This window comes from Triplophysa dalaica, chromosome 22, assembly GCF_015846415.1.
Source record: "Triplophysa dalaica isolate WHDGS20190420 chromosome 22, ASM1584641v1, whole genome shotgun sequence".
NCBI classification, from domain to species: Eukaryota; Metazoa; Chordata; class Actinopteri; order Cypriniformes; family Nemacheilidae; genus Triplophysa; species Triplophysa dalaica.
The window spans coordinates 3,249,506-3,276,982 of NC_079563.1; the positions used below are offsets into that span (position 1 = coordinate 3,249,506).

General features: G+C 41.2%; 2 protein-coding genes across 2 annotated transcripts; both read right to left on the reverse strand.

Moving 5' to 3' along the window:
- Nucleotides 1-5,424: 5,424 nt before the first annotated feature.
- On the reverse strand, nucleotides 5,425-6,805 carry LOC130411677 (lysozyme C II-like). The gene is made up of 4 exons (XM_056736483.1): nucleotides 6,632-6,805; nucleotides 6,298-6,459; nucleotides 5,992-6,067; nucleotides 5,425-5,874 (listed from the first exon to the last, which is right to left on the reverse strand). The coding sequence occupies exons 1-4, from the start codon at nucleotides 6,756-6,758 to the stop codon at nucleotides 5,808-5,810; spliced, it is 432 nt and encodes a 143-aa protein (XP_056592461.1). The 5' UTR covers nucleotides 6,759-6,805; the 3' UTR covers nucleotides 5,425-5,807.
- A 311-nt stretch (nucleotides 6,806-7,116) lies between these two features.
- On the reverse strand, nucleotides 7,117-14,569 carry LOC130412120 (lysozyme C-like). The gene is made up of 6 exons (XM_056737261.1): nucleotides 14,565-14,569; nucleotides 12,781-12,937; nucleotides 8,759-8,826; nucleotides 8,150-8,321; nucleotides 7,759-7,832; nucleotides 7,117-7,660 (listed from the first exon to the last, which is right to left on the reverse strand). Exons 1-6 carry the CDS (start codon nucleotides 14,567-14,569, stop codon nucleotides 7,594-7,596), a joined length of 543 nt encoding a protein of 180 aa, XP_056593239.1. The 3' UTR covers nucleotides 7,117-7,593.
- Between the last annotated feature and the right edge of the window lie 12,908 nt (nucleotides 14,570-27,477).

The following is a 27,477-nucleotide window of genomic DNA, read 5'->3' on the forward strand; positions in this document are numbered from 1 at the left end:
GCTGCAGTGTGGAATAAAAATAAAGGCCCCTGCTGGGGTGGCACCGCTGCTGCAGTGTGCAATACGGATAAAGGCCCCTGCTGGGGTGGCACTGCTGCTGCAGTGTGAAATACAGATAAAGGCCCCTGCTGGAGCGGCACTGCTCCTGCAGTGGTAAAGGCCCCTGCTGGGGCGGCACTGCTGCTGCGGTGTGCAATACAGATAAAGGCCCCTGCTGGGGTAGCCCTGCTGCTGCAATGTGCAATACGGAATAAAGGCCCCTGCTGGGGTGGTACTGCTGTGTTACTGTAAAATATGGGAAAAGGCCCCTGCTGGGGTGGCGCTGCTGCGGTAGTGGAAAATATGGGTAAAGGCCTCTGCTGGGTTGAAGCTGCTGCGGCTGTGAGCTGCTGATTTGTGTGGGGGATTGGGAGCGGGCTGGAATTAACGGTTTTGGTTGATGAGGGTTCAGTGTGCTTCTTTAATGTGTGAACGATCGGAATGAATGTAGCTTGTGAAGCCTTCTGAGGACCAGCGGCCGAGTGTTTGTATTTGGTGCTGGGAGAGTCCTTTTTGGGCCGTTGTTGTGGCTGCTCCGATTCTGAACAAGTGGCTGGAAAAGTTATCGGCTGGGATATAGTCCTGATTGGATCAGGACTATCTTGAGGTGTTTCTGGAACCAGAAACGCGTGATGGGGTGGTTGGAGTCGTCAACGAAGAGAGGGTCTGAGGGGATTAGGGTTTGTGTGCTTCTGAGCTGGAGGTAGGATTGGAGGGTTTGGTATGGTTGGAGAGCAGATGGTAGATTAAAGATGTATATTAGATGGCCTCTCTTTGTTTGGTCTGTCTTACTCTGTTTGATGAAGTAGGATATTGTGTCTTGGTCCATTACGGAGAGATCTGAGATGGTGGGGTGGATATCTGGATTGAATTTGGAAGTGGTAGTGAGTTCTGAGCATCTGAGGAAACCGAAAAAGGCTAATATGAACATGGCGTCTAGTGTGCGGGTGGTGTAGGTGGAGTGATAGCCTTTGCGGAGAGTGTTTAGGCACTTAGTTAGTATTTTTAGTGTTAGGGGTTTTCTGGGGTCAGGGGTGGGCTCTTTGGATTCCTTTGATTAGCATTGAAGTCTGAGAGCTGGCTATTTGGGGTAAAGGTGATCCGAATAGGTGTTTGTGAAAAAATTGTAATCCGCTTAAGTATCCTTTGATGGAACTGGCTTGGAGGTTTTTTGAGGTGTTTAGGTGGGAGATGAATGAAGTGATGGCTAGCAATGAGAAGTCTGGGAATGTTAGGATGTATCTTGCGTGGAACGATTTGAAGCACTTCCAAGCTGTGAGGTAGGATTGTAGGGACCTGGGGGAGACTGAGAGGATGATGTGGCTGAGAGGGGCGTCGAGGAGGGGCTTCAATGGGTGGTCTAGGGGAATATTAGTTCCGAAAAGGGAGGTACTGGGGTGGGGTGTTGATCCGCTTCTGGTGCCAGCTGCCTGAACTTCTGAAAAGCAAAGCGGGAGAGAAAATCAGCTATTTGGTTTTTTGACCCGGGATTGTGTTTTGCGGTTAAAATAAACTGGTCGCACGCTGACATCCAAATTAGTCTTCTTATCAAAGGCGTTAGTGCGGGGGAATGGGAACGGCTTTTGTTGATTCATTGACTTTCAACGCCGGGGTTAAAGCCGTGTTTGAGGCCGGACAGTAGGAACTCTGTGAAGTTAGTGTCGGGGTGTTGTGACAATTCTAGAGACAGGTAAGAAACGTTCACTGGACTCAAAGGGTAATTTCTACAATTTTTATTTGAAGACTTTTTTACAGGGCATATGAAGCGGGCGTGAGCGCCGCCGCAAAAGTCGCAAATGTGCATGAATTTGCAACGATGCCTGGTGCACGTGCTGTGGTTGAAATTCAGGCAAACTTGATTCCTGGTGCGGTGTGGTAGTTGGCTTGAGGTGCGGAATGGGTGCTCGTGCGAGGGACGTAGCTGGTGGATTTTTCCTGCTGCGGTTCTGGACAGGGAGGAATGGAGGGGTTAATTGTGGGGCATGCTGTGGTTGAATTGGTAAGGGATCTTTAGACGACGCAGGAGTTGTTGTAGCATCCGAGGAAAATTCTGTTGTGGAGTTCTCTGTCTAGGGCCCCCCAGTAGGGGCATTGGTTACATTGGGCGACCCTGATTGCGCATTTGGCTGAAAATAGTTTGTGGTATGTGTAAAAGTGGGTGTCTCCATATGACAACGCGAGCTCAGCGACTATTGCAAGGTAGTCGCTAAGTTCGCGTCTCCTATGTGGGAAAGCAGTGCATATTATATCTGTATATTGTGTGAATGCGATTGTGAACTCGGTGAATGATAATAGACGTGAGTGGTTCTGTGTGGTGTTTTTTAAGGTGACGGAGAAGTCGCCGCAATTAATTTGGCAGTCGGTGGGGGGCGGAGGGATGGGGGACAGGAGGGTGAACCGCAGCTGCTAGGATCTGATCCCTGATGTTGCTGGCTACTGGAGGAGGTTCCAGGGCTAGAGCGATTGGGGGAATGGCCATTGGTTTTGCAGAGTGAAGGGTGAAAGCGGCACGGGAGCTGGATAGGGTGTGTGGGAAGAAAGGGGCGGCTGCTTCTGTGACCCTGTGGCAATAGGAAATTGGGAAAAAACTTGGGCCTGCGCCTGTGCCTGTAACGGAGGCAGCCGTTCATTATCAGTTGGCAGTGGGGCTGCAGGCCAATAACCGGAGGGAAAGTGAGGAAGTTGATAGTCAGAGGATAGGGTAGGCAGTGTTACCGCTGGCGGGCTCGCGCTGCCATGGCGGTGATGGACCGGCGTGGAGCCGGCAGAGGTGTTGGACTCTGGTGATCCTAAAGACGGCTGGATGCCTGCATGGTCCGCATGGTCCGGGGCGCGGCCTAGACTGGCCAAGGGCCGTCTTCTCTGACTTTGTGAACGACGCCTCTACCTCGCAGTGGTTGGGATGGTCGTTTCCTTAGGTTGTGGAACTGGGGTGCTGCGGGTCTTATCGGCAGCTTTAGGCTTCGTGGTGGGAGCGGTTATTGGAACTCCGAGCTGGCTGGAAGTATACAAATTATACAACTCCGCTTTTGTTGCCTTCCTGGAAAAAGGGACGTTGCCGTTGTCTAAGGCCAGCCTTAAGGCTAGGACATCTCCATTTTTTTAAATCTGGGATCGAGCGTTGAGCTGAGGTGTAGGAGGAAGCAGAGGAAGTCGCCGAAACCCTGGATGGTGGAGGAGATGACGTCACATTGCTTCGTCGTTTTGGGGTGCGACGGACGGTGCGGGAGGGCTGGCGGCCTCTTGGAGTCTCTGCCATCTTAGTCGTGACGGCTTCTTGGCACTGGTGCTTTGTTTAGCGGCCAGGTTTTCTGAGGGATCCTGTGCGGCAGAGGAGTCGTCGTTGTCCATTTCGTAAGAATCGTTCTCAGACATGTTGCTATATGCTGCGAAAATGTTGAGTGGAGGAGGTAAGGCGGTTTCACAATTTATAGAGCTCGCTCTGGTTTTGTAGGATAGGTGGTGTGATTGCTAATGCCGGACAGCTGCGTGATTTCTTAAGCCGTGCAGCCAGGCGGCTGCGTGATCTCTGATGCCGTGCAGCTGCGTAATTATTTGCACATGCTCCTCCCGAACTTTGTTAATAAAACATAATTTCTACCTGCTGCTGAGATCAAAACCACCTTAAAACCTGAGGCCGACAAGCCCCGCTGCTCCAGCACTCCCTGCTCCCCCATTAAAACTACTGTCTCAGGATACCAAATCCTTCACATCAATTCAAACTATATGGTTGTAGAAGGCCAGCAGTCTAGCTGAGCTATTAAGGGCATTATTTTTTTTATTAGAGATAGTCTCCATAAAACAAAGATCTTTCATTTTGTTTGTAGTCCCAAAACACTCTTAACCCTAACACAACAGCACAGGGTGGCCAGTGTTTTTGCAACCTGTGAACAAAAAGCGAGGGGATAGATTGAGTGTAATGATGAAGTTTTTCTGAGACAAGCAATAAGTAGTGTTCAGGACTCATTCGCACTAACATTGTCTTTACTCTATATATTACAGTAGAGAATCATTTTAAGTCAAGGTTTGTACACTGAATAATATACATTAAATAACTTGATAGATAATGTAATATTTGAACAGCAGACAATCATTTACATCTTTGGTTTATGTGATTTTCATCATGTTTTTAATTTTATCTCTTCATCATCATGGAACTTCAATTCCAAACATTAAAATAATACTGTCTGGATCCATATTACTTTCTTTCTTAAGACTTTTATAAGTATGGCAGATCTGTTTTATTTACCTTTAAGGATTCTTTTCAGATTCCTCTCAGATTGACCCAAAATGCTATGTTTTTTATGTACTACTACCATTACGTTTTATTTCTGTTTTGTTTGCTACCTTTAAAGTTTGATTTAGAATTTTCTAAAAAGTTCACTGTATGTATATCTGTAATCATAACAATTTCACTTCTAACAATATGTTTTACCTTTTAATGTGTTATTAAGCCGAATTAACTTTATTGTATTAGATTGTCTAAATGTTTTTGCTGATGTCATGGTTTTGATTTTAATGAGATTTGCTATGAATCTGTTGAACTACTGTTAAATGTGATATTACACTTCTGAAACACTATTTATCATTAATCCTCACAGCATTAAATATTCACTGTTTTAACATGATGTGAATGTGAAATCAAGCTATACTGTATCTCTCTTGTCTTTATACAATGTTTAAAATATATTCCAGTCATACTAGACGGAAAAATATTGTTTCACAAACATTAAGGAATATTAATGTGTGATCATGTAAACGAAGCTGTTATCCAATTTAATTTAAGTTTTTAGGGTAAAAAGCTCAAATAATTTTAGCTGAAGTCACTGTTTCTCAGTCGTACTTTGTATCACACATACACACATAGTGCCTATAGGTACACTGACTGATTCAACAAGCTACTGTATTTCATTAGGGTATCATTCAAATAAACAACAGGCATTATCCTAAAGCCTCCATCAGCCTTTTATTATTAAATATTTGAGGATGACTTCAATTTAAACTGAAGAGAAGGCCATCTGGAATACATGCAGGCTATACATTTATTTTATCTTTTAGAAGAATAAAAATGGTAAAATGGTAATAGTGATTTATAAGCTGTGAAGTAACCTGTACTTTTATAATCAAACATTATATAAAATATATTTTCTATCTCTGTTATTACAAAATACACAACAATAAAACACAGGTGTTCATGTGTTTGAATGACACATCAGGCTTCTCATCAGTGCAAATGCAAACAGATAAAAATGTCTGCCTAGTTCTCAGAGTACTACCTGATTCATACCCAGTACCAAACATGGTCTACTTGTAATTTTGATTAATTCTGAAACATTTAAACAGGTTTGAAATAATATTAAAGTAAAACAAGACAACTCGAACATATAACATGGGATTGGAATTTTTTTATACAGTTTTATTGTGCATTTTAAGTAAATTTATAGTTCTGTGAAAAAGAAAGTACAGTTTTTGATTTCTACGCTGTTTGATTCTTTGAAAGGTTTTAAGTGTTAGATCATGATACGTAATCTGGTCTTTAGCAGATCATAATACTATCTATATTAAACATAATCTAAGATGAAATGTAATTGTTCATAATAGATAATACTAATAATAGTAAGTTTTTTTTTAATTGGATCATTTCAAGCTAGTAAAGTTTATTATAGGTTAGCGTAGTAAATTGAAATGATGCATGGTGAAGAAATAGAAAATATGGTGAATCACACCTAAAGTAACATTATTTGACCCAAAGAAGTAAAGTGTGAAAGTTAAAGTCCACATCCTTTGATATATTGCCTCACATCTTTGTCCTTGCAGTGGTTCTTCCAGCCGTACCTAAACCAATAAATGGTGGATTATTTATGTAAAAAATAACAGTTGATGTTCCTTCTCTATTCGAATATATGTTTTTAGAGACCAACACATAAAAATGATAGTGCTGCTGTTACGTACCATGCATTTAGGCCATGCCTTTTCGCTATGATCTTGGCACATTTAACAGACAAAGAAATGTCATCGTTCAGGAGCTCTGGAAGAGTAAGAGATGATTCATTTCAGCAGAGATGAACTACAATGGTGAGTGTATTACATAGCTGTCACACCCAGGCGTCTTGTCTTGCCAGTATGGTTTTGCTGCTTAGTTTTGTTTGTTTTCCCTCCCCATTAGACTAGCTGCCTCTTGGCTTCTCTTACATCGCAATCTCGAAACAGCTTCCACCATTTCAATGCATGCTAAACATAATATTTGACCTTTCTTACGTGAGCAGTTGATGTTACAGTCATTGCTTCTACCGGGTTTATCATCATCATGACACCAGTAGTTACTGTTGATCTGGAAAATCCCGTAGTCTTTTGAGCCATTCTTGTTATGGTTTTTGGCTGCAGTGTTGTAGCTTGACTCCGAGCGTATTAAGCAAACCCCTTAAGGTATAGAAGAAGAAGTATATAATAAAATAGAAACATTTTGAAGAATATTCTGAACATCCGTATAAAACTACAAATTACAATTTTACTAACAGTGTATTGTCTGTACACAAATCCCTAAAAGTTAAAAACTATTAGGCTAGTGAAGTAAAAATTGTGAATGACTTACAATCTCCCAGACTACCATCCGCATAGCCACTCATGCCACGAGCATTTAGAGCTTTAGCTAGTTCACATCTCTCATATTTCTTTGCATCTGCAGCCAAAATGACCAGAAGAAACACAATAACCTTCATGATGTTTCTTTGTTGCTCTACTGCCTTCGCTCTGTTTTTACACTCACTTGACACTTTCCTTTAGCCACGTCAACTCTCAACATTCGCCACTGGATGACGTCATTCCCCACCCACTGCAAACCTTGACTGTAGTAACAACTGCATTAGCAAGAAAAGGCAAGCCAGCTACAAACTCCACTGCTTTACAAACGTAATTTAAAAATAAGATTTTTTATGTTGCATATTTCAAGAAAATGCTACAGATTTTTGTATTTATTCAGTGAGAATATTTAGAAATTTTGAATAGCAGCTTTTTTCACATTTGACTTTGGATACCCTTCTGGGCAATAAAACATTCTTACAGTTTAAGCCTCTTTACCAAGTTAATATAAAGACTAAACATATGTGATAATCAAACTCCATTAGTGGACACATTCCAAACAATTCTCATCATTTTGTACTCTTCAGAAAATATCTATTTCAACAAATAACATGATTTTTATTGTACATTGTACCTGTGTAACTACTGTAGATAATTGCTCAATTCGTTGAGTATAATTATTGCAAAGGTGGTGTGGAGAGTTTTATTACCAGGGTATGCATGTAATAAAGTGATTTGGATCAATTTTTACAATAAAAGCATCTGCCAAAGATCACAAAAATGAGACAATTCTTTATACTGCGTATACAATATACATACATAATAGTATTTTTCTTCAATATTATGTACTGTAAGTAAAGTTACTATATATTCATGCTCAGAAAATACAATCTTTGGGGAATCACATTAATCGTGTGTCTTTGAAGGAAAATAATATTTTTGCTCTATTTGGTTAGTGGATATTGGAAAAAATCTTCAAAGTCCACATCCTGCGATATATCGGCTCACATCTTGGTTCCTGCAGTGGTTCTTCCAGCCGTACCTAAACACAAAAGGTGATTTATTTGGTTTAAAAAAGTTTTAATGGAGATTTTAAAGACCCGCAGACAAAAACAAATGCTTAAAGTCAATCTAACTTACCATGCAGAAATGCCTTCCTGTCTCGCTATGATCTTGGCACAGTTAACAGACAAAGAAATGTCTTTGCTCAGCAGCTCTGGAAGAGGAAGAGGTTACACATTTCAATGCCTGGTGTGCATTTTGAGACAAATCATTGGCACTGACATAATTTAAGATGTGTAATGGTAAGTGATTTTCAGTTCAGACGCCTCAAAATTAATTTTAGCCTCAAATTAGTCTGAAGCCTTGTCTGTGAAACAGGGGAAATATGTGTTATATAACATAACACAAATACTGTGTGATAATTAACACATTCTTTTTTTAAGAGTGTAACAGGCAGGCAGATGAGCGGACACATCATTTTGAAAGCATCATTATAAAATAATATCTTACAATATGCCCATCACAAAACAGAATAACAGTTGATGTCACAGCCATTGCTGGTACGGCCGGGTGTGTGATCATCATGACACCAGTAGCGACTGTTGATCTGGAAAATCATGTAGTCTGTTGAGCCATCTGTGTTATGATTTGTGGCTGTTGCATTAAAGCTTGACTCCCATTGTGTTAGACAAACATTGTAACTTTGTTACAATGACAAAAACGTTTAAAACGTATTATTTAGCTGTCTAGTTTTGTGAAGTTTACCATTCTCCTGTATATTGCAAATGTAAAATATGACATTAATTAAATTGTATTTTACAATTATTTGACATATTTTTGCTTTAAAGGGGCGCAATCCCAGGAAAAGCACTTTTAAATGTTTATCTGCCAGAAATTAAGTCGCCAGTGTGTGTGCAGAAACACCCTCTAATTATACAAATCCATCCATTCTTCTTTTTGTAATCTCCTTTAATCCACAACAGTGACTCAAAACAGGCTGTTGGCGATCCCCTAACAATCTGATGACACATTGATTTACACCCGCCCATGACAGTTCACAGACTTCATAGTTTGATAGTTCCAACTTCAGCCAGAGACACGCTATCAGCCATTTTTAGGCAAGAGCAGAATTGGCCACTAGTCAGCGACAAAAATGTCCTTATAGCCAGAAAGATTGAAAAAATCTAAACTCCGGAACCCGGTGGTCTGTCAGTATAGCATGGGTTTCGCCAAAAACAGGAGCGTGCTGTGGTTGATGGTGTTGAATGCAGCACTAAGGTCTAGCAGCACCAAATACAACCTCGGTCAGACGCAAAAAGTAGATCATTTGTAACTCTGATCGAAGCAGTCTCTGTACTGTGACATGCTCTTAATCCAGACTGGAGTTCTTCATCGATGTCATTCCTTTGGAGGAAGGAGCATAATTGAGTTGAAACTACTTTCTCCAGAACTTTAGATATAAAAGGTAGATTATATATAGGCCTACACCTCTGGTTCTGACAGAAAAACAATTAATATGCTTAAAAAAGCTGTCTGAATTTTTTTTCGGCAGCAGGTGTCAATCATAGATGTGGGCGGTTAAAGGGGAGGCACAGAAAATCTATATCCCAGGAGGATTCAAAACATACGGAGCCTGTAACCTGTCACACAACATTTTTTTTATATCGTGGCCACAAATTAAGATTTCGTTCCCACAAATTATTAATACGTGTGAACGTTTTTCTTATTCATTACCTCGATTAAGATAAATCGTGTCTACGTTTTATTAATTCGTTCCCTCGCTTTACGTTAATCATGGTCACGTTGAATTACCCATGTGTTTCCTTTTCTTTGTAACAGCCCTGCCATAACTGCATGATCACGATTTGTAAATTAATAAAAATAAACATTCTTATCAGATTACGCAATATAATTTTGAGAATCAGTATCTTTATAACACAAAGTATAACACATATTACATTCATACATATATGTAATACAGATTATATGCATATGTGAATACAGATTAGTGTATTCGTGGGTTTGTAATTTGTATAACATAATTCTAAATCTCTTCCTAAAGTAAACCTAGATGTAAAACATATACACAGAAACACAATATTCCAGACGCATTGTATTGAGGTGATGCAACTGGTCGTTATTTGCCCCTTATTTTAGGAGTCACGTGACATGGATGCTCGACTGAGAGACTTCTTATTGAAGCGTAACATTGTTGAAGAAATGATTCAAAACCTTGAAGATTAAAAGGTAAACTGATTATTTTTCCACTTGGTAGATATTTACCTTTTTAGACATAACGTCACAGGGGAAAAGTCAAAACATGCTGATGATATCTTCGGAAAAGGAATTCAAACGAATGAGCCACATCGTAAACGGATTCCAAGGTGGAAATTTGAGTCAGCAAAAACAAATTAATAGTCTTAGCACCCCTAATTATTTTCTACAGTAGATGAACTGTCTAAAATCATTAGAATCATCTAAATCAGCATGTCTGCTAGACCCTATACCTACAAAACTACTGAAAGAAATGCTCCCAGAAATTATAGGTCCTCTTCTTAGTATTATAAACTCATCTCTGACATTAGGACATGTGCCTAAAGCATTAAAGGTAGCTGTTATAATGCCCCTTGTCAAAAAAAAAAAAACTCGACCCAAGAGAACTAGGGAATTACAGGCCTATATCTAATATACCTTTTATATCTAAAGTTCTTGAGAAAGTAGTTTCAACTCAACTATGCTCCTTCCTCCAAAGGAATGACATTAATGATGAATTCCAGTCTGGATTTCGAGCATGTCACAGTACAGAGACTGCTTTGATCAGAGTTACAAATGATCTGCTCTTAGCGTCTGACCTAGGTTGTATTTCGTTATTAGTGCTCCTAGACCTTGACACCATTGACCACAGCATACTCCTACATAGACTCTACATTACGTCGGCATTAACGGAATAGCATTGAAATGGTTTAAGTCTTATTTATCTGAACGTTTTCAATTTGTAGCAATAAACAATGAGGTGTCCCGCAAATCGCAAGTCCAGTATGGTGTACCACAGGGCTCAGTCTTGGGGCCTCTGCTCTTTGCATTATACATGCTACCTCTAGGAGATATAATAAAGCGACACAGAATTAGCTTTCACTGTTATGCTGATGATACTCAACTTTATATTTCCTCGAAGCCTCATGAAACCCAGCAGTTCCATCGAATAAAGGAATGCATTGTCGATTTAAAAAACTGGATGAGTAACAATTTTTTACTACTGACCTCGGACAAAACAGAAGTGTTACTTACTGGACCAAAAACCGCAATAGTCGTCAGCCCTACATGGTCTAGCGCCGCAGTATTTGAATGAACTTCTATTGTATTACAGTCCTCCAAGTGCATTACCCTCTCAGGCGTCCTGTCAGTTGGTAATTTCAAAATCAAGTGCAGGTGGTAGATCCTTTTCTTATCTAGCGCCAAAACTTTGGAATATTCTTCCCTGCACTGTCCGGGATGCAGACACACTCTGTCAGTTTAAATCTAGACTAAAGACGCATCTTTTTAATCTCGCATACACTATACCTCCATAATATTAATCCTCAGAGGATCTAGGCTGAATAATTTAGATCAACCGGAACCAGGAACACATCCAACAACAAATGATGTACTTGTTGTATCAAAGAGTGCAGAACAGTACTCTACTCTCAGCCAGTCTTGTCTCTTTGTTCCAAGGTTACCGCAGGATGCAGTTCATGCCCAGACCTGATGGCAGAGCTGAGAATGGGAAGTGGTGACCTGACAAGAGCTTAGATGATAGAGCTGTATAAAGTACGCGGCAACTTGACACGATTTTCCTACAACATTTCAAATGCTATTAGATTGTTAATGATAATCTTAAATCTATAATCTACTTTATTAAGTTTATTTATTTTTTAGTTAGCCTTGTGTGCAAGCACTGTTGAGCTTGTGCAGAGGCAGCAGCTTTTGCCAGAGGGGAACTGGAATCCCCTGGTTGGGCCTGGGATCTCTTGAGATATTTTTCTCGATTGGAGATTTGGGTTCCCCGCCACCGTTGCATATTATTTTGCACTATTTGCCTCGCCGGGGGGGCTGCTTTAGAATTCAGAAGTTAGACATAATTAATATTGCATTTAAGAATTTATAGTCTGTTTAATATTTGACCTGTGGTTCTCTCTCCTTTATCTCAAATGTGTGCTTTCATTGTGCGTGTGTGCGTCTATGTCAATGTGTGTAAGTATACATGCATATTGCGTGTGTGGAGCATTTGTATGTCTGTCTTTTGTTGTTTTCACCTTTTTCTTGTTTTTACAGGTATATGCCTTTAGTTGTTTCACTTGAATTCAATGTGTCTCATGTACAGCTTCTTTGTAACAATGAAAATTGTAAAAAGCGCTATATAAATAAAGTGGAGTTGAGTTGAGAAGTAACCCGAGACGTACCGGTGCTACGGTAGCATCGCAATGCTAAAGCTTCAAAATACTACAGTAAACTACTAAATCTCATAGACACTAGTGTTTTGAGCCTGCCATAGGAAATATTTAAGTATACAAGGCCTACAGTATTTGGTACAATTCATCCAATTACTACAGTTAATACAACAATTTATTATAGTGCAAAGTATAATACAGTTTACTATAGTAAATACAAAATGTTTTGTCTAAATTTGTGTTTTTTGTATAGATTTCAATAATGTAAATGGCACAGCATTGTGATACTACCTGGTATCGAGATACTTCAGCTGGTATAGTATCGTAAGACATGTTTATGGTACGGTGACAACCCTACAAAGTAGAATGCAGTTGGACAGACAGCTGTATGACAAACAAACTGTAGTCCATGGTAAAAAGGATTGTGAGCTTGTGGAGTGTATCAGTTTTTTATATTGAGCGGTCTAATAGCCTGAGGAAAAAAGCGGTCCTTCAGCAAAAGAGGAGCTGGTGTGCCTTCTTTAGCATTGCATCAGAGTGACAGTCCATGTGAGATCGTCAGTGATGTTAACCCCACAGAACTTGAAGCTGTTTTCCCGCTCCACAGGTGTCCCGTCGATGGTGATGTGGCTGTGTTCATTGTCCTGCCTCCTGAAATCCATCAGCAGCTCGTGGATTCGTTGGTGTTGAGCAAGAGATGGTTTTCCTCGCACCAGTGTTTCAGTCTGCGTACCTCCTCTCTGTAGGCCGACTCTCTGAAGGCGATGGCATCATCGGTAGAGCAGTTGCTGCTATATGCCAACTGTAGAGGGTCTAATGAGGCAGGCAGCACAGAGCAGATGAAGTCTCTGATCAGCTTCTCAAAACACTTGCTGAGATAGGTGTTAAAGCTACAGGGCGCCAGTCATTCAAGTATGTAATTTTAGTATGCTTTGGGTTGGGCATCATTGTGTACATTTTAAGGTTATATATTGGCATTAGGTGATTTAAATTACATGATAGAAAACCTGATTTCTTGACATTCTAAGTGTGCCGTTTAAATGGAGACATGCAGAGAAATGAATTTTTGCCAAAGTGAATATTCAAAAACATAATTTTTATTTTCTTCCCCAGTCGTCTTAAATTGTCCCAATGAAAAATATATATTAAAAAAATGCTATTTGTAAAAATCTGACTTGCTATGTTGCACATTTTTAGAAAATGCTACAGAAAAGAAAATCTGTCGTGATTAGTGATGCAAAACTTTAGTAAGAATATTTAAAGCGGCCTTAACATTCAGGGTTTCTGCCAATCTCACATTGCTTTACGATTATTTCCGGAATCATATGGCGGATACGGGGGGGAGGGGTAGGCTGAATTTAAGCACATTGTTAACAAAACACAGACATCAGTTTCACTCACCGCATGTGGTTCATGTCCGGCATCTTTAAGCGCTGGGGCGGCTCCATATATCAGTTTCAAATGATCTCCAAATCCAGCGTTAAATACACCGTTTATATAACATTCATCACCAAAATGCAGTGAACAAAAAAAAAACCTGAACTTCCCAAACGAATGCTCTCTCTCTCCCCTGAACATAAGTGAAAGTGACTTCTACGTGTAACCAAGGTCCCTAGTCCGCAAATTGAGTAAGCAGGTAGCGTAAAGCGTATATGGTGCGTATTATTAGCTCCGCCTATTTTTTTTTGCGTCATTGCTCGCACGTGTTAGAGAAGAATCTCACGTGTAGTGTGTGGAACTAAGTGACGGATTTATAGAGCATCAGTGTTTAATCGCTAGAATAGTAAGCAAAGAGAAAGAAATTTGAATCAGAAATTAAAAGTTGTTGTAGTGATAGCAGTACGGAACGTTTTTTTTCGATTAGTTAATAGATGGTTAGTTTGCCGTTTGTTTGCTGACGCAGGTCGGAAAGGCTAATAAATCTCTTTAGTATCATAGAACCGGATTTCTTTGCTAAAGAACTGTTTCAATTGTTGTTTTAATTTTCTTGGTTGGGTTTTTTTTTGTCCTTGGATTTCCCTTTTGTCTCTTTCCGGTTGTCTCCGGTGGGTTTTCCTGTTCTCCCATCGCCTCCTGCGAATGGTTCCTGTTCTGAAGGAGTAAGGAGTTTCTTTTCCATACGGAGGTTCCAGAATCGAATTGTTTCGCCTCTGAGGAGTTAATTTTATTGGTGAAACTGGCGAGCCACCTTGGTTTTACAAATTGATCGAGCACTGTCTACAAAACAACGAAGTGGTAGGGCAGAGACGGCTTATTTCAGAATCTTAGGAGTGCGGCTGCATTTCCTACAACGCATTCACTCACACGGACACTGACTGTGAAACTTTATTTCATTGCCTGACTAGTTAATTCAGGAGGATACATTGGGTATAATTGTGAATGTACCTGAAATTCATTATTTTATTTTGTTTATTTTGTTGTGTATTGTTACCATTCATTTTCCATGTCAAGCTATCATAGCTGAACATAAAGTGCACTTCATTTCCATTTACGATCTTGCCTTGAGTGTTTATTTACCTCATCTTGCTGCAAAGTTGGCTCCCGAGAGAATTTAGACTTCTGATTTGGCCTAATGCGATTTTCTCTTTATGACTGTGGTCTGATCCTGACTACTGGTGAGTTGTCATACGGTGTTAGGTGGGTTACAGAAAACTTGGCGAGCCAGCCAGGAGCCAGTTGTATTGCAGCAAGAGTAACTGTTAACAAAACAGAGAAGGGAAATAATATTTGTTAAATTTTTGAAACCCCGAATCGTTCTGATGGAAGTTATAAAACGCGAAAACGTCAACGTAGCAAACGCGCTCTTAGTTGAGGGTCTTACGTTGACTGAAACGGACAACGAACTTGAAGTGCACTTGCAGGAGTTCGGGTCAATTAGCCGTAACATAACAATTGATGAACCAGGTTCAGTCCTCCACGGGTGTGCTATAATAGAGTATTGTCACGGGTCAGCAATAGAGCACATACGCCCAGTATTACCCTTAACCCTAGAGAGTTCCTCTGACCCCAGTGTTACTTATAGGGTACGTGCTTTACCCACGGTATATGTCCAGACTGCTACTGAGGGGTACCTGCAGGAGTTAAAGGCCATAGCTAAAGACAGTGGAAGGTCTTTCCAAGTCGTGCTTCAAGAGGAGCTAGAGAAGCTCAAAGGATCTCATACGGTGGCTCAACCACGAGCTGAATTCCAAACTGGAACACGTCATGTTCAAGGAGGAGATTCCCCTGAACCAGAGGCTGCAGCGTCACAGCCACTGGACAGCTCTCTAACCCCCCAACCATTTCAAGTGGATGTAGACGTGAGTAAGCACACCCAAAAAAAAACCTGACCAAGAATAGAAATGCTTTGTTATCTCCTCCTTCCCCAGAGACTACCACAGATGATGTTCATGTGACCACGCCTCCGGTTTTCCCCTCAATCGTGGTGGACCCACCCAATGTCCAGAGAATGGTGGTTGAACACATAGTGAAAGCAAGCGAAACCTCACTGTCGCAGCAGGCATCCATTCGCCGTAGGGTCTTCTCTGGGAGGAGTCTGCGCCCCCCAAACGAACCTGATTTCGATACCTGGAGAGCGAGTGTTGATTTCTTACTAAACGACCCCTCCATCTCTGACCTGCATAGGACGCGTAGAGTCCTGGACAGTCTCTTACCTCCAGCAGCTGACCTCGTAAAACACGTACGTCCCCCAGCTCTCCCTGCTGTGTACCTTCAGCTGCTTGAGTCTGTGTACGGTTCTGTTGAGGACGGAGACGAGTTGTTGGCTAAGCTTATGAGCACTTTTCAAAACCAGAATGAGAAGCCATCGGATTACCTGCACCGCCTGCAAGTTATGCTGAGTGCAGCGATCAGACGAGGGGGAATAGCCGAACACGAACGCAACCGCTACCTGTTGAAGCAATTTTGCAGAGGATGTTGGAACAATCGGCTAATAGCTGACCTCCAGCTCGAAAAGACTGAAGTTCAACCTCCTACCTTTGCGGAGCTAGCGATACTAATCCGAACTCAGGAAGACAAACATTCCTCTAAAGAGGAACGAATGCGGAAGCATCTTGGTGTAGCGAAATCTTTCAATGCTCTCCCAAAGACACGGGCAGTCCTCAATCAAACATCAGCTTGTTCATGTGAAGTATCTGCCCCTGACGACTCTGCCACCAGCCACTTAAGGAAGCAAATGGCTGAAATCCGAGCCCAAGTAATTGCCCTCAAGCGCCCCCCTGATCAGAAAAGGCCGGAAACCCCTTCTGAAAAAAACGAGCTGGCTGCTTTGAAAGGGATGGTGGAAGAGTTGTGCACCCAAGTAGCTGCTGTAAAAGCATCAGTTAGCCAGGGACTAAGACGGAGCAGTTCTGAGGAATCCGAAATTGCTAGGCTGCAACGACAAGTCACCGAGCTACAGTCTCAAACATCTCGGAGGATGAACCAAGCTCATCAGAGAAGACCACAGGATTCAGAAACCAGGGGTCAAGTGAGAGTTAACAGGCCGCGGCCTGGCTACTGCTTTAGGTGCGGGGAAGATGGACATCTAGCTATAAAGTGCGAAAATGCTGCCAACCCTTCCAGAGTAGAAGAAAAGCGACAGGAATTGAGAGAGCATCGAAGCCAGTGGGACTCTCTGCACGGGAGGCCCGACCAGTCTTTAAACTAAGAAAGGCCTCCATAGCAGGGCATATGGAGACCAGCTGCTCAGATCATCGCCCTAAATGCTACAAGCAAATTTCAGATGTGCACAAGAACAGCGCAACGCCTGTGAAACACTTACCCAAGGGGCTTGTAGGGACAAAATGTACAACTCAGATCGTGATTGGACAGAAGGAAGTGAATTGTCTCCTTGACACAGGGTCTCAAGTTAATACAATACCTCAGTCGTTCTATGATGCGAATTTGCCTGAGTGTCCTTTGGAACCCTTGGAAGGCTTACTAGCAGTAGAAGGAGCCAACGGACAAGCTGTGCCATACCTGGGCTATGTCGAAACTACCTTGAAGTTCCCTAAAGCGTTCCTGGGTTTTGAGGTCGAAATTTCCACATTAGCTTTGGTGGTCCCTGATCTGACAAATTCATGCCAAATCCTGGTAGGAACCAACTCTCTTGATGTGCTTTATAGCGAATTTGTCGGAGGGAGTGCAACTAATCTGCAGTCAAACTTCCATGGTTATAGAGCAGTACTTAAGGTACTGGAAGCAAGGTGGAGACAAGCCAGCAACGGAACCCTGGGAAATGTGAAATTGAGAGGTAACTCTCTTGAAGTCGTGCCTGCGGGAGGAATAGCAGTCTTGGATGGATATGTTCACTTACGCGGTCCCCACACAGAAAAGTGGGTTACGCTGGAACCACCATCTCTGCCCTTGCCCAGTGGTCTATTAATTGCTAACTGTTTGCACAACCTACCTCGTAAATGTTCGTCTAAACTCTCAGTTCTACTTCGGAATGAAACTCAAGCTGACATTGTGCTTCCACGAAAAGCTGTGCTGGCAGAAATCCATGCAGTCCAGAGGGTCATGGATCAGCCTGCCCAGTGTTCGTATGATGGAAACAACGTGGCAACTTCCAGGTGTGCTAATCTTACCTTCGACTTTGGCAACTCCCCCCTATCTGCAGAATGGAAAGAAAGGATAGTGAAGTTGTTAAACTCAATGCCTGATGCGTTTTCCCTTCATGATCTTGATTATGGACATGCTGCAAGAGTCAAGCATCACATCAAGTTGAAAGATGAGACGCCATTTAAGCAAAGGGCTCGGCCCATCCATCCCCAGGACATTGATGCTGTAAGGAAACACATTCAGGAGCTACTTACAGCAGGTGTCATTCGTGAGTCCGAATCTTCCTTCGCATCCCCTATCGTTGTGGTCCGGAAGAAGGACAATACTGTGAGGTTGTGTATTGACTTTCGGAAACTCAACGCTCAGACGATAAAGGATGCATACGCCTTACCAAATCTGGAAGAAGTCTTCTCGACGCTAACAGGCTCTGAATGGTTCTCTGTTCTTGACCTGAAGTCTGGGTTTTACCAGATCGAGATGGAAGAGGCTGACAAGAGTAAGACAGCATTTGTCTACCCACTTGGATTCTGGGAATTCAATCGGATGCCTCAAGGCATTACCAATGCCCCGAGTACATTTCAACGGTTAATGGAGAGGTGCATGGGAGATTTGAACAGGAAACAGGTGCTCGTTTTCATCGATGACCTTATTGTCTTTTCAAAGACCCTGGAGGAACATGAGTCGATGTTGCTGCAGGTCCTTGGTCGTCTCAAGGAGTATGGCCTAAAGTTATCACCAGAAAAGTGCCGGTTCTTCCAGACATCAGTTAAATACCTCGGCCATATAGTTTCCCGAGATGGAGTGAGAACCGATCCAGCCAAGTGTGAAGCCTTAAAAAGCTGGCCGGAGCCGACCAATCTAAAGGAACTGAAGTCCTTCTTAGGGTTTGCTGGATATTACAGAAGGTTCGTGCGCGATTTCTCTAAAATCATCAAACCCCTCTCAAACCTTACAGCCGGGTATCCTCCACTACAAAAGGGCCGTAACAAACAAAGTAAGACTGGCGAATACCATAATCCCAAAGTGGAATTTGGCGAACGATGGACAACGGATTGCCAGAATGCTTTCGATTCCATAATTGACATGCTTAATTCTGCTCCTGTCTTAGGTTTTGCTAACCCCAAGCTTCCCTATGTACTTCACACTGACGCCAGCACTACAGGGCTTGGCGCAGCGCTATACCAGGAACAAGAGGGACAAATGCGAGTTATAGCCTTTGCCAGCAGGGGTTTGACCAAGAGTGAAGCTTGTTATCCTGCGCATAAATTTGAGTTTCTGGCGCTAAAATGGGCAGTCACTTCGAAATTTAGTGACTATCTGTATGGCACGGAGTTCACTGTTGTAACGGATAGCAATCCCTTGACGTACATTCTTTCATCAGCCAAACTTGATGCCACCAGCTACCGTTGGCTATCCAGCTTATCCACATACAATTTTAGATTGCAGTACAGATCAGGTAGCCAAAACCAAGATGCTGATGGACTCTCACGACGGCCGCATGGTGAGTTTTTGGATGATTTAGTATCAAGAAAGGAAAGGGAAAGGATTGAGCAATTCACACTGTACCATCTCGTGGGGCCAGAAGATGAATCATCCACTCTCACACCGGATGTGATAGAGGCTATCTGTGAAAGGCATCAAGTGGTAGGATCCTCATCCTCCGATCATGAACTCCCTTCAATTGCTTTGATGGAATCCCTTACTCACTCCGAGGATGCTCTACCAGAGGAGTTTCAACGTGAGGAATACCACGGTCTTCCTGACCTTCCGCATCTCTCCGAAGCTGCCATTGCCGAATTACAGAGGAAGGACCCAGAACTACGTGTAATTGTCGAAAGAGTAGAAAGTGGAGTGAAACCCTGCAATCTTAAGGGCTTGTCACCGGCTATAGGATTGTGGTTAAAGGAATGGAATCGACTCGAGCTGAAAGGCACAGTGCTGTATAGGAGGAGAGAAGACCGCGGGAATATCTCTTACCAGCTGGCATTGCCTAATTCCTTAAGAAACACTGTGTTCCAGAGCCTTCACGATGATATGGGTCATCTTGGTATAGAGAGAACTACAGATCTTGTCAGGACCAGATTCTTTTGGCCGAAGATGTCCCAGGCAGTGGAGAAAAGGGTCAAAACATGTGAGCGATGTGTACGTCGGAAAGCGCTCCCTGAACGAGCAGCCCCATTGGTGAACATCCAAACCAGCAGACCTTTAGAGTTGGTGTGTATCGACTTTCTGTCCTTGGAACCGGACAGAAGTAATGTCAAGAACATATTAGTCATCACAGACCATTTCACGAAGTATGCCATGGCAATACCTACCCGGAACCAAACTGCTCAAACTGTTGCTAAAAGTCTGTGGGACAACTTCCTGATGCACTATGGTTTTCCAGAGAGGTTGCTCATTGACCAAGGGGCAGACTTCGAGTCACGCACAGTTAAGGAGTTGTGTAAGGTGGCAGGAATCCGGAAGGTGAGAACTACTCCGTATCACCCAAGGGGTAACCCGGTGGAGCGGTTTAACCCTACGCTGCTTCAGATGTTAGGAACACTGGAAGATGAAAAGAAGTCCCGGTGGAAAGATTTTGTGAAGCCCTTGGTGCATGCCTACAACTGTACCCGCAACGACACCACTGGATATACTCCCTATGAGCTCATGTTTGGGAGGCAGCCCCGTCTCCCGGTCGATTTGGCTTTTGGATTACCAGTAGATGTTGCTTTCACGTCTCACTCTCAATAGGTGGAGAACCTCAAAACTCGGTTGAAGGAAAGCTATGAATTAGCTGGAAGAAGCGCTAGGAAGGTTGCCGATCGTAATAAAAGGAGATATGACTATAGGGTGGTTGCTTCAGCGTTGGAAGAAGGTGATCGAGTTCTAGTGAGGAATGTGCGGTTGAGAGGAAAGCACAAGTTAGCTGACAAGTTGGAACAAGATGTGTACACAGTTGTCAAAAGGATTCGCAACTTGCCAGTGTATGCAGTTAAGCTGGAAGGGAAAAATGGTTCTCTTAGGACTCTGCATCGTGATCTACTGTTGCCTTGTGGGTTTCTGCAGTCGGGCAAGTCTGAACGACCAAAACCGGAAGCTGTTGAAGGCCAAGGACTAGAGCCTTTCTCTCAAATGATGTACAGGAGCCCAAGTCTGGTACAGAAAGCTCGGAGGCTGAGGATGAGCAAATTTCCCTCCGTATACCTCCAGGAACATTTGATCTTGAAACCCAAATTATTACAGGGCTTGTCGACCTTACGTGTGTCAGGGAAGCTGAATCTGCTTTACCAATCTCCAGTTTCCCTGAAGAGGATTTGCCCTCTCGTGAGTCTGTAGGGTGTGATCGAGGCGGATTGGCAGAGCAACATATGCCTGAGTGGACTACAGAGGAAGAAGAGACTGGATACATCTATAGTGGTGGAAACCTGTAGTGAGGAACTTGCATTGGATTGTTCTGAGCCAGTAGAGCAAATGACGGAGCCTGGTCAATCTATTGAGTTACCTACTCAATCAACAGATATAATGCCAAATACTTCTGCATCAGGAAACGAGGAAGGAGAGGGCTCTGATAAGCTTAAAGATGATGTGGTACCTAGACGCTCACAGAGGGAGCGACACCCCCCCAAGAAGTTTGAATACCCTCAGTTAGGGAACCCACTTACTTTAGTTGTACAGTCTTTGTTGCAAGGGTTAAATTCAGCTTTCACTACTTCTTTAGAGAGATCAGTCCCATCTCCTATAATCCATTTGTAAATGCCCAGGGACGTGCATTTATTTTAAGAGGGGAGGGTGTAACCCAGGTCCCTAGTCCGCAAATTGAGTAAGCAGGTAGCGTAAAGAGTATATGGTGTGTATTATTAGCTCCGCCTATTTTTTTTTGCGTCATTTCTCGCACGTGTTAGAGAAGAATCTCACGTGTAGTGTGTGGAACTAAGTGACGGATTTACAGAGCATCAGTGTTTAATCGCTAGAATAGTAAGCAAAGAGAACGAAATTTGAATCAGAAATTAAAAGTTGTTGTAGTGATAGCAGTACGGAACGTTTTTTCGATTAGTTAATAGATGGTTAGTTTGCCATTTGTTTGCTGACGCAGGTCGGAAAGGCTAATAAATCTCTTTAGTATCATAGAACCGTATTTCTTTGCTAAAGAACTGTTTCAATTGTTGTTTTAATTTTCTTGGTTGGGTTTTTTTTTGTCCTTGGATTTCCCTTTTGTCTCTTTCCGGTTGTCTCCGGTGGGTTTTCCTGTTCTCCCATCGCCTCCTGCGAATGGTTCCTGTTCTGAAGGAGTAAGGAGTTTCTTTTCCATACGGAGGTTCCAGAATCGAATTGTTTCGCCTCTGAGGAGTTAATTTTATTGGTGAAACTGGCGAGCCACCTTGGTTTTACAAATTGATCGAGCACTGTCTACAAAACAACGAAGTGGTAGGGCAGAGACGGCTTATTTCAGAATCTTAGGAGTGCGGCTGCATTTCCTACAACGCATTCACTCACACGGACACTGACTGTGAAACGTTATTTCATTGCCTGACTAGTTAATTCAGGAGGATACATTGGGTATAATTGTGAATGTACCTGAAATTCATTATTTTATTTTGTTTATTTTGTTGTGTATTGTTACCATTCATTTTCCATGTCAAGCTATCATAGCTGAACATAAAGTGCACTTCATTTCCATTTACGATCTTGCCTTGAGTGTTTATTTACCTCATCTTGCTGCAAAGTTGAGAATTTAGACTTCTGATTTGGCCTAATGCGATTTTCTCTTTATGACTGTGGTCTGATCCTGACTACTGGTGAGTTGTCATACGGTGTTAGGTGGGTTCCATACGCATGCCCCTTCTCCTGCTCTCCTTGCTGCCGCAGGTTTTTCCTGGAGAATTGTCCAATGAGGCTCAAGGAAAATTGGTACAAAACAGTTTTACATGTTTGAAAAAACTTTCCAAAAACTGTACGATCGCCGGGGGAGTGTATGGAGCACAGAAATACTACGTAATACGCCCAACTCTTTTCTTTGATAATTTGACCATGTTAGCAATAAAAAGACAGCCCGTTTAACATTGTGAAGAAGTCAGAATGTATGACATATCGTTGCAGCACCCCTTTAAGAATTTTGAACATCATCTAAGCTTTTTTGTCCATTGGGCATTACAGTTTTTTCAACTGCTGAAACACAAAATGTTTACTTGTCACACGTTTTCTGAAACCTGACACTCAAACACCAGAACCACACACCAAATCGGCAAAACCATACACTTATTCTCAACCTTTGACTCAGTTTTCAGTGTCATAAAACCCTTTTTGCAAAACACAACACACAATTCTCTATGTAACACACACAAATCTTACAGGAAGTATATTGATTTCCTTTTTCAAACACAACCAATCAAATGCCACATTAATTAATCAGTGCCTCACACCAAGTCCTCACCTGTGCAATCACACTGTCACGTTTCTTCTCTGTTTTGTTTTTGTCTTCTGTTTCTGATGTTCTTATTAGTTAATTTGTAGCTTGCCTGTTTTCACCTGTGTCTCATTTAGTTCATCCCTTGCATCTGTTTAGCCCTCGTAATCTCTCAACTTTATTTATTGTATTTAATCTGATGTATTTAAGTTCTCCCCTTGATTGTATTCCTTGGCCAGTATTGTGAATGTTCGGTATCGTGTGTTTCCAGCTTTACCTTATTGGATTTTTTGCCCACTGTTTTTTCCCATTGCTTACACACTAAAACCAAATGCTTACACCAAAGCCTCAAAACCCTAACTTCTTGTAGCATAACTTAAACACAGTGTAACCATAGCTTAAACACATTGTCATTGCAATTCTGTAACACACTTACTGCGGAACACTTCACACGGTTTCTTAGATTAGACACTTTGTTCAAAAACGAAATCAACTGTTTTCATTGGGAAAACACTCTGTTAAAAATGCATTGTGGTGGCATTTTCTACAGAATGGTTGGACGACCTCCTCAAGGTGGAAGGGCACGGCTCTTCACTGAACAACAAGATTTTGCAATCATTGAAATGGTGCAAGAAAATTATGCAATACGACTTTGTGAGTTGCAACAATGCATAATTGCAAATGGAGAAGTATTCAACAATATCAACAGGGTCAGCATTTCTACACTAAGTCGCATCCTACAGAAACATAACTTCAGAATGAAGCAGCTGTACAGAGTCCCATTTGAGAGAAACAGTGACAGGGTCAAGGATATTCGTCGTGATTATGTGCAGGTGTTTCACTTTACTTTACATACTATATTTTGTGATTTGGGAATAAGGATTTATGTTGCCACCTGACCTGCCTATAGCTTGTAGTTTTTGTCTATACTGACCCAATCCAACCCCTACATACCCGGCCTGTGACAATATAGCCATTGTAGTTACTGTATGTGTTTTCTGAACACTATTCAATCTTTTTCTGTTACAGACAATTAGGGATTTTGATGGCGCTGAACTGGGCGTGAGTTCATCTACATGGCTGAGGCAGGCTTCAATCTGGCCAAAACCAGGCGTCGGGGCCGTTACGTAATTGGACAAAGGGCAATTGTAAATGTCCCTTGGCAGCGTGGGGGAAATATCACTTTGTGTGCCGCAATAAGTGTCCAAGGAGTCTTGCATCATCATGCCACTGTAGGTCCCTACAATACAGGACAGATCCTTGAATTTCTATATGCACTACATGTAGTTGTGCAGGATAGACCACAGCAGCCTAGGTTTGTTATCATCTGGGATAATGTAAGTTTCCACAGGGCTGCTCTGGTCCAAGAGTGGTTCAACAATGCCTAGCACGTGAGGACATTGCCTGTGATGTGGATGAGGTCTTGTGGCCAGAGCCGAACAGAAGGCGGGATCCAAAACATACAAATTAGTTGCTTTTTCCCCAATAGCAATTTATTCTGTTTTTTTGTTTTTTACTTTGGTTTTGTTACTAAATTACATTTTTGATTATTTTTTTGTAAGAATGTTTGGTTTTTGTTAAAACATCTGAAAATTAAATATTAGAGACCCAAAGACTGTGTTTAAATAAAGCCCATCAGTGTGTTGCTGGTGATATGAAAGAAAAATTCAAATGGTTCTTGTGTATGTTTTTTTTTTCAAGAATATAATTTTCAGAAAGGAGTGTTAAGTTTTGATTGCAGTGTTTTATTTTGGCATAGATGTGAGTTGTTAATCTCGATGTGCTATGTCTAATTTGATTGGGTGTAGAGTTTTGACATAATGAGACAATTTCTGCAAAAAGTGTGTAAGCAATGGGCAAAAACTGTAAAGAAAACCTGTTTTGTAATCTGCTGGTTTGGAGTGTTCCCTGCACAAACCCGTGACACACACATTGCTTTACTTAACACCAATGTTATTTTCATTACAAGAAGTAATATTTCACCATTGGCAACTTCCTTAAGTTACAGTATCTATCCTAATTCTTCCTCTTTAGGCTGAAACCACATGAAGAATTTGCAAGTGAGTGACTGTTTGGAAAACACCTTCACATGTGTCCAAGGACTCGGATCATGAACAAAAGTTTTAAGTCGGTATTAAAAGTTGTGGTTGTTGTTCCCTTTCAAATTAACATTCATGTGAATGAAACAGCCTCTGTTATGAGGGGAGAAAAGCAGGGTTTTGTAGTTTAAAAAATGTAGTTTATTCTCCTATTGCATGACAGTATGCCAGCTGCATTGTCTCTGACTTAAAAACTTCAATGAGTGGTTAAGACAGCACAAAGAATCATTATTGTTTAGCTTCCAAATTTGACTTTTTTAGGTTTGCTAGTCGATTACAAAGGAGAACGAGAAATTTTGCTACTGATTCAACCCATCCAGATCACCTCCTGTTTGAACTCCTTCCATCCAGGACACGATACATTACATTACAAACTCATACAAAGAGGTCGAGAAATAGTTTCTTTCCAAGAGCAGTAGCTTCTAGTGCTGGAAACTGTGACTCCACTGCTAAATTAACATACTTTATATACCATTCATGGATTGTGAGCTACATTTAACAGTCTCTTAGATTTACATTTAAGAATTTGACATAAAATTGTTATGTTAGTTATTAAATTTACATTTATGCATTTGGCAGTAGGTATAAAGTAAAGGTATAAAGTAATTCAAACGATGTATAACAGAGGGGTGCTCTATTTGCCCTGCACAACCTCAGTTAACTAGACCTTACAAAACTATGGACCCATCTCATTATTCCGAAACTTTTTAAGGCATAAGATTTTAAATATAATTTTAAAGTGCATTTGAAACTCATATGATTTACTGATGGAATTGCAATTCCACTTTACACCTTTGCATTTGTTACCATTAGTTAAGCATTGGATTACATGTCTGCATTTGTTAATCTTCATTTTCAGCATTAATTTATATTTTTTTAAACATTGAATATAAACCTCAAACTAACATGAACAATTGTATTTGGCATTTACCAACAATAAACAAGATTAATAAATGCTGACAACTGTATAGCTCATTGTTGGTTTTATGTTAATGCAGTGGTTCCCAAATTTAGATCCGAGATGTATAATCTCTCAAGATCCTCCAGAAATAGAGAAAACACACATTTGTTCCTTTTTAGTAGTTTTCTCATTATGAATCAATAAGTTAAACTGTTATCCTAAAATACATAATGGTATGATTGTGTCAAAAAACTATATTAGTCCGCTTGAAATTGTAATGTTGATTATTAATGTTGATTGTATTTTAAATTTCAGGATGTTTGAAACTTCCTAGACAGTAGAAATGCACCAATTATGGCTTCCACTGTCAAAACAAGCATTATAAACGTGTAAACCAATGAACAAGTGTCATTATTAGTCAAAACATTTACTAATGCTTACAAACACATGATTTTAAAAAGTAGGGGACCCCGAAAACAAATCAAGCCTAGGGGCCCCCGTCCTCCCAAGTCCTGGAGAAATATAATTTTCTCGTGAGTTCTCCAGTAAATTATCTTCTATTAAAAATTGTAGTGTATATAGTAAGGGTTACATTTTTATTGATTGATTGGTTGGTTAGTCTTAATGAATAACTTACTGTAACGGGGTTCTTTGTCACGGAAGGAAGGAGACAGGGGGGGCTTCTCATTTCTTATTTTTGCGTCCTCGTTTCCTTTCCTCGCTTCCTTTCCTCGTGTCTTAGCTCCACCTCTTCAGGATGCGAGAGAAGGAAGCAAGGAAAAGACGCAAGGACGGAGAAATCGAAGCAAGTAAATTGATATATCCTCGCTCTTTAGCGTCACTTCAACGCGTCGTCAACTAATGATGACTCTACACCGCTGGATTTAGCTTGAACATCGGGATTCTTGAACATAAGATATAATTATTTATATTGTAACCGTTTCAACCTCCACAAAATACCACATTTGTTCTTATTTTTTTACCAGTTATTATGAATGGATTATTGTTGTTGTGATTTCACATACATTGTGTTTTGTACATGTAAACAATTATGATAATGATTATACTAATAATAATTAATAAACAGGGGGAAGAACACCAGTTTTACTAAAGCAAAATACCCAAAAAAGTTGGCAAAAGTTTGGGTTATTTAATTATTAATTAATGCACAATTCATAGCCTACTTTAAAAAAATTTATGCTTCTGCAAACATACATGGATAAATTGTTTACAACGCTACTTGTTATCCTAGTGATTCTTGTTAATTCCATTACATCATCATTGGACTTTAATAAGAGTCAGGTGTGTATTCTGTATATAAATCAATTTGGGTTAAACATTTCCATCTACAATTACGATGAAAACGATAGTAGGTATATCCTGTGCCCTATCATTACACCACATTCTTCATCAAATTGCACAAAATGGACAGCGTCGTTCGAGCAGATGGAAAGCACGATTCCGTCATTGTGTCCTACTCCTAGCTAAGGTATTGTTAAAAAT